Source organism: Callorhinus ursinus, unplaced genomic scaffold, assembly GCF_003265705.2.
Source record: "Callorhinus ursinus isolate GAN/ISIS: 27379988/994484 unplaced genomic scaffold, GSC_fseal_2.0 scaffold2, whole genome shotgun sequence".
Classification (NCBI taxonomy): domain Eukaryota; kingdom Metazoa; phylum Chordata; class Mammalia; order Carnivora; family Otariidae; genus Callorhinus; species Callorhinus ursinus.
In genome coordinates this window covers 17,501,986-17,508,616 of record NW_027397064.1, presented here as the reverse complement: position 1 = coordinate 17,508,616, position 6,631 = coordinate 17,501,986, and the positions used below count along the sequence as shown (strand labels likewise).

The window sequence follows — 6,631 nt, the reverse complement described above, 5'->3', positions numbered from 1 at the left end:
AAGCTCAAGGAGTACCATAGAGAGTTGTGGGGCAGAGCGGCAGGGCCCGCTGGGTGGGTGTGGCGGGAAGTAGGTGAACGAGCGCGGGGGCGGGGCCGAGCGGCGCTTCCCTCAAGTACGCAGGGCTGAAACCATCGAGAGGGAGGGCCAGAGAGTCATGGCGGTAAGGGGGCGGAGTGACGTGTTATTCCAAACCACGCTGCGGGAGGCGCGAGCTGGGGTGTGGAGGGGGTTCGGGAGGGGGCTTCTGGGAGTCCGACAAGGGCCAGGAGGGGGGAGGGCTTTGTCTGTGGCCTTCCATGCATAGATATATTGGCATTCTGGATTCTACTCTGATCCTCGGCGGTGGTCTCGGCCGTCGGTTCACCGCTCCGCGTGCCCCCTGCGCCCCGCGCAAAGTGGCAGGGGCCGGGAAGGTGTACTAGAAACGACGTAGTCCCCTATTCCTCGGGATCTCTAGAGTTAGACTCGGTCACGTTTTATTGAGGCGGGGGGAGAGGTTCGGGAAAAATCTCCATGGAGGAAGCAGCAAATGGACAGGTCTTCAGTTGGAGGGAAGGAATCAATTAGAATGGGCATTCCGAGTAGAGACCTGCTTGAGCAAGGAGAAGGTTGTTTGTATATTTGTACAACTGGGAGTATTAGGCACTAAGAATGAAAGATAGGCGGGCGCCGTGCTGTGGGCGGTTTTGAGTACCAGGCAAAGAAATTTTTACCTAATTCAGGGATCTGTTGAGAGCCAGCCATTGGAGGTGTTGCGGTAGCCAGAGTAATAGGGTTGAAACGGACTTTATGAAGAATGTTCTGGATCCCTGTGAGGCGATTTGGTGAAGCAGTAGGTAGAGAGACCCATTAAGATGACATTTCAAGAACTCAAATTAATTTTCAAGAGGCAGTTGGGAGGTAATAAAGGGCTAAACAGGACATTAGCAATTGAGTATGTGAAGGACAGGATATTTGAAGGACATTAATCATGGTGACAAGGCATGAGGTTACTGACAGGTCAGTGGAAGAAAATAGCTTCTTCCTCCCCTGTTCACTCTGGCCAGTGCGCCCCTTTCTATCTCAGCTAATCCCAGGGACCACAAACATTCTCTCCATTATCCTGATGAGAAGCTGGTTACATCACTCTCTCATGTTTAAAGAATCTTCAGACCTAGTCCTCCTGCAGAAAATGAGATACGAACAGGATAATGAAGGGCAAAATGGAAAGAGGGCCCTGAAGTCTCAGCTCTTGCATTCCAGCACCTCCTCCAGCCTACAGAAGATATTGAAACACCCAGTAGCACTGACCTGTGCTACCTGCACTTGGCTTCTGCGGGAGGGAGCGGGCAAGGATGAGGAGGGATTGCGGAGTCCAGTTTCTGAACTAATCTTGTGCTTTGTCCCATCTCCGCTGCTCCCTTACCCACAGGTTTTGAAAATGCCTCAGAGCCTGTAAGGTTGAGTGTTTCCCTCTCAAGATGCCCCTCTCAGACTTTATTCTGGCCCTGAAGGACAATCCCTACTTTGGGGCTGGATTTGGGCTTGTGGGTGTGGGCACAGCCCTGGCCCTGGCCCGGAAGGGTGCCCAACTGGGCCTGGTGGCATTCCGGCGCCATTACATGATCACACTGGAAGTCCCTGCTCGAGACCGGAGCTATGCCTGGTTGCTTAGCTGGCTCACCCGCCACAGTACCCGTACTCAACACCTCAGTGTTGAGACTTCGTACCTTCAGCATGAGAGTGGGCGCATCTCCACTAAGTTTGAATTTGTCCCCAGCCCTGGAAACCACTTTATCTGGTAAGGTTGGGAACCAGGGAGGGCTCAAAGAGTAGAAAAGGAGAATGAGGGGAGCTGGATTTGACCCATTCATTCACCCCGCCTTGACCATTTTTATCCAGGTATCAGGGGAAATGGATCCGAGTGGAACGAAGCCGAGAGATGCAGATGATAGACCTGCAGACAGGGACCCCTTGGGAATCTGTCACCTTCACAGCTCTGGGCACTGACCGAAAGGTTTTCTTCAACATCCTGGAGGAAGGTGTGGGATGGCACAGGCTGGCCTTACGTGGGGGTTGCAAGGATGGGGGCATTTGACATCGGAGCAAGGGAAGCTTGGAGAGGAGGATCTCAGCCCAGGGGGCCAAGAGGGAAGCTGTTCTGGCACAGCTCTGCCTAACTGCGCGGCAAAGATCTGAGTTGTAACTTGTCTCATCTGCCCCCCTACTAGCTCGAGAGCTGGCCTTGCAGCAGGAGGAAGGGAAGACGGTCATGTACACAGCCATGGGCTCTGAGTGGCGTCCTTTTGGCTATCCACGTCGGCGGCGGCCGCTGAATTCTGTGGTTCTAGGACAGGGTCTGGCTGACCGAATTGTCAGAGACGTCCGGGAATTCATCGATAATCCCAAGTGGTACACTGACAGAGGTGAGCAGCAGTTGGGGTCTTGGCCAGGATGTTTTTGATGTGGTGTCAGAGCAGGGGGAAACAGGCTGGTCTCTGTGGCCAGACAGGCAAATATAAAGCTCTAGCCTAATTCCCAGAGATTTAAGGGGAAAGAAAAGTTGCCGTGGAGGGTGATTTCTTCCCATCCCGAGGTCATCAGGACACCAGGGGGCAGGGTTGGGAATGAATGTGGACTTGGGGGTAGAGTGCAGGAATTCATTTTAGGTCTTGATCCTCTTGGCTGTATTCCTAGGCATTCCCTACCGACGTGGCTACCTGCTTTATGGGCCCCCTGGTTGTGGAAAAAGCAGTTTTATGTGAGTAAGGTCACATTCTCTCTTAATCCGTAAACTGGAGAAAAAAATCGGCCGTGGGGTCGGATAGGAAGTTGAATGTGAGGACCGGGGAACAGGATAAATGTGGGACATGAGCATTCGACTCATAGAAGGGTTAGGTCTCTGACACCCACCCAGGACAGTGAGGACAAGCATTTGGGCCCGAGAACGGCTTCCCAGGTTGCCCAGCTCCCGTCTTCCCGTCCTCCATAGCACAGCCCTGGCAGGGGAACTGGAACACAGCATCTGCCTGCTGAGCCTTACGGACTCCAGCCTCTCCGACGACCGGCTCAACCACCTGCTGAGCGTGGCCCCACAGCAGAGCCTGGTGCTCCTGGAGGACGTGGATGCAGCCTTTCTTAGCCGAGACCTAGCTGCAGAGAGTAAGTGGGGGGAGTTTTGAGGAAAGGGGAAGCATTTCTAAATGAAGGTAAATGAGATGCAGGAGTAAGCGAGGAGCAGTGGAAGAAAGTGGAAATCCAGAGGGCTGACCAAAATGCCTGGGGCAACAGGAGTCCACAAGAGGCACTGATAAGTCAGGGAATGTGGTGGGGAGTAGAGAGTTTAAGCAGGGTCATGACCAGCCACACTTCTTTATCTCTGCCTTCCTCTAGACCCAGTCAAGTACCAAGGCCTGGGTCGCCTCACCTTCAGCGGACTGCTCAATGCCTTGGACGGCGTGGCATCCACCGAGGCACGCATCGTGTTCATGACCACCAACCATGTTGACAGGTAAGGAGGGGTGAGGCCCTCTGAGGCTGTGAGGCAAGATCCCACCCCCTCAGCGCCTTGGGAGGATCAGGAGGTTCCGAGGGACTGTCATTTCTGGGGCGGGGGGGGAGGTCCTGGTGGTACTTGTGCCTGTGATTCTGCCTTTCCTGCCTTGTCCCCTTAGGCTGGACCCAGCCCTGATACGCCCTGGACGAGTAGACATGAAGGAGTACGTGGGCTACTGCTCACACTGGCAGCTGACCCAGATGTTCCAGAGGTTCTATCCAGGGCAAGCACCTTCCTTGGCTGAGGCCTTTGCAGGACGTGTCCTTCAAGGTACAACTCAGATCAGTCCTGCCCAGGTACAGGGCTACTTCATGCTGTATAAAAATGATCCTGCAGGGGCAATTCATAATGCTGAGTCTCTGAGGACATGAGAGCAGGCTGTGCTCAGCTCTCCTCCAGATCAATAAACACCTACCACACCATTCTGGTCTGACCTCCCTGTGTTGGTACTTAAGTAAAAAGCAGGGGCCCTCAGGCAGCCACAGAGGCAAGTGCTGGGGGCATAAGCTAAGGCAAAGCTGAAGAAACACTATGGTAAACAGGGAAGTACAGTCTACCATCTAAAGGCATTCAATTTTTTAAAAAATGTGTATGTGTAAAAACATGGATGTATACGAAGTGGGTGTGTGCATGTTATGTTCCCACATATTCTGCTTAAATGGTGGCATCTACCAGTTTTCCTGAAACCCACCACACTAGCTGGTATGTCAGACCTGTCTTTATTCAGACCCTGGTCTCTTGGGAAAATGGGGCTTTAGAGCAAAGCTGGGGCTCTTCTGCCACGTGTCAGTCTTGCTAGAAATTCAGAAAGAGCCATACTGTACAGGCTAGGCACTACTAAGCAAGCAAAGAAAGCCAAACAAGGCCAAATCTCTTTATTGCCCCCCTGCCCCCCCAAGTCCCTGCCCCCCACAGTACTGCTAGGAACCATCCTCAGACTCCAGGCTCAGGGGCTCCCTTCGAGTACCAGGACGATAGGCTCCCCGACCCCGAGGCAGGCGGGGGTAGGAGGAACCTGGTGTCCGACCCTTGGAGCGCTCCCAGCGAGCACAGTCCCGAGTCCTGCGGGGTGGGGGACCCTGCCAGTTGCCAGGGCCCTTCTCTTGGGGAGGACCTTCAACCCCTTGGCTACAGGATTCTGGCTTTAGGTCCATGGGCTCCTTGAGGGGCCCCTCAGGAGGTGGCAGTTCCTGGGTGTCACTGGAACCTCTGTGGGCATGGCACTCCCCTCCCTTTAGGTGCCTCCGTTCAGGCTGTTTCCAGGGGCCTCGACTGGCCCGGGGGGGGTCTAGCATAGCTTTCTGGGTCTCGCCCAACCTTTGCTGATTTCGCCCAGCCCCTGCAATCTTCTCACACGTGTACTGGGAGGCCACGGGCAGAGGAGCTGATGGGTTGGGTTGGGCAGCTGATGAGGTGGACAGTTCTGTGGCAAGGGCACTGGGTGGCTGGGATCCTCTGGAGGCCTCTATAGCCGACTCAGGCTCCACAGGGGCAGGAGGCTGGAAAGAAGTGCGCAGACGCAGTGAGGGAGATGTAGTTCCCCAAAGCAGGGAACTGCAGGCCTCTCGCTCACTACAGGGGGTGACCACCATCAGCCTATAACCTCAAGGGTAGAACGAAGCTCACCCCAGGGCCATGGCAGTCTGGGAGGAGTGAGAAAGCCTTCCCTCACCTGCTGGAGGCTGATGAAGTACCGGTTCCGCTCAGCCTCGAGGTCTATGATGCCCCCCCGCTCCTGCTGCCTCTGGTAGAGCTGCCTGCGCTCTTCTTGTTGGCGCAAGCTCTCTGCGTTGGGCTGGTATAGCTCCTGGAGGGAAGGGAGCAGAGTAGACAGGAAGTAGACTCGAACCCCTGCTTTCAGGACTGCCCCAGGTGATCTGCACGAGGTGCTTGGGTGTGTCCCGCAGATTTGGGCTCCCAGAGCCCTTGCCTAGTGGGGGCTACAGTTCTGCAGAGAGGTCCCAGGGCGGTCCAGCCCAATTCCAGAGATCCCATTCGAGGCAAACAAGATGCCATCCCTCCCGCCTCAGAGAACGCCATTATTCCTGGCTCAGATGAGAAGGGAGTCCCCTTACCATGGGCTGTTGGGGTTCGGGGGCTGCTTTCAGTGAGGCAAGATCATACACGAGGGGCTCTCTGCACACCGGACACTGCACACCGACTGCCTTCTAAAAACAGAGAACTCCCAGCCCTGCTTCCCAGCGCAGGGTGCTCGCCAGTGGCCCAACCCCGTCAGCCAGCCTAATCCGCACAGCGCGGGGACCCAGGGCAGGGGCACACCGTTCAGGGAAGCAGGACGGCGCGGGGCCTGCCTCTCCAGACAAAGATCCGGGGACTCCGAAACTGCACGCAGTGTGTACATAGGGATCTAAGAAGGCCCTTTTTTCTGGACGGAGATGAGCTTTCGTTAAACAAAAAGGTATCTGTGACCCTAAAAAGGTGAGCAGCCACTGGAGCGGGGGGACAGGAAAGGGTGTGAGGCAGGGGGCCGGGGGGGGGGCGCAGGGCTGGCGTGCTGACCTGCTTGGTTGCGGCATGTGGCCGCTCCTGCTCCTGGCCTTGAGCCTGCAGCTCATGCTCCATGTGCTCGATGTACCGAGCGAGGCAGTGGCAGTGGAAGTAGTGGTAACACGGTGTTTTGGTAAAGGCCTCCTTCTCCTGAATGGACAACAGACACAGGGCATGGCGCCAAAGCTCTCATGAGTCCTCTGCTGCCCATCCCGGGCTGACCCCAGGTCCCAAGAGAGAACCCCACCTGGAAACCATAGAGGCAGATGACGCACTGGCCGTGGGGGATGTTGTTGTCCGTGAGGATTTCCTTCCCTTTCTGAGAGAAGAGAAGACACTGTTCCAACAGGGAGGCAGGGGCAAGAACTGTGCACAAAGCCTGTCACTTATTCCCAGGAGTGACCACAGGACCGTCTCCTACCAAGCCGGTGTGGTACTTTGTGTTCCCGCCTGTCTCAGTGAGGCTCCCTCTGCCTGGAATCAATCCTCCATGTCCCTGCCCCTCCCACCCCAACCACCCAGCTGCAAAACCCGATTTCACTGTTTCTCCACACATTCTGTCACCTTTAATACATCTCAGGCATG

General features: G+C 55.5%; 2 protein-coding genes across 4 annotated transcripts in view; one reads left to right on the top strand and one right to left on the bottom strand.

The window, feature by feature from the left end:
• The first annotated feature begins 75 nt into the window (after positions 1 to 75).
• On the top strand, positions 76 to 3,960 carry BCS1L (BCS1 homolog, ubiquinol-cytochrome c reductase complex chaperone). 2 transcript variants are annotated; one of them, XM_025891531.2, is made up of 8 exons: positions 76 to 163; positions 1,415 to 1,783; positions 1,885 to 2,024; positions 2,214 to 2,408; positions 2,680 to 2,743; positions 2,975 to 3,144; positions 3,376 to 3,493; positions 3,657 to 3,960. In XM_025891531.2, exons 2-8 carry the CDS (start codon positions 1,464 to 1,466, stop codon positions 3,907 to 3,909), a joined length of 1,260 nt encoding a protein of 419 aa, XP_025747316.1. In that variant the 5' UTR covers positions 76 to 163; positions 1,415 to 1,463; the 3' UTR covers positions 3,910 to 3,960. The 2 variants fall into 2 exon arrangements, with proteins under 2 accessions (XP_025747316.1, XP_025747331.1); XM_025891546.2 differs by lacking the exon at positions 2,680 to 2,743 and having other exon boundaries at positions 2,980 to 3,144.
• Positions 3,961 to 4,398: 438 nt separating this feature from the next.
• RNF25 (ring finger protein 25) overlaps positions 4,399 to 6,631 on the bottom strand; it is a 6,287-nt gene continuing 4,054 nt past the window's right edge. Inside the window, exons 6-10 of one of the 2 annotated variants that reach the window (XM_025891510.2) lie at positions 6,294 to 6,365; positions 6,059 to 6,196; positions 5,614 to 5,706; positions 5,211 to 5,345; positions 4,399 to 5,037 (exon numbers count right to left, since the gene is read on the bottom strand). In XM_025891510.2, the coding sequence (XP_025747295.1) occupies positions 4,459 to 5,037; positions 5,211 to 5,345; positions 5,614 to 5,706; positions 6,059 to 6,196; positions 6,294 to 6,365 (1,017 nt within the window). In that variant the 3' untranslated portion in view covers positions 4,399 to 4,458. The remainder of the gene's footprint in view (positions 5,038 to 5,210; positions 5,346 to 5,613; positions 5,707 to 6,058; positions 6,197 to 6,293; positions 6,366 to 6,631) is intronic. The other variant, XM_025891519.2, reaches the window with a different exon arrangement.

Bases quoted from the DNA above. Each gene is read 5' to 3' on its own strand.
- BCS1L (XM_025891531.2), top strand. From the start codon at position 1,464: ATGCCCCTCTCAGACTTTATTCTGGCCCTGAAGGACAATCCCTACTTT. The intron at 1,784-1,884 runs GTAAGGTTGGGA...ATTTTTATCCAG, and splicing joins CCTGGAAACCACTTTATCTG to GTATCAGGGGAAATGGATCC. The intron at 3,494-3,656 runs GTAAGGAGGGGT...TTGTCCCCTTAG, and splicing joins ACCACCAACCATGTTGACAG to GCTGGACCCAGCCCTGATAC.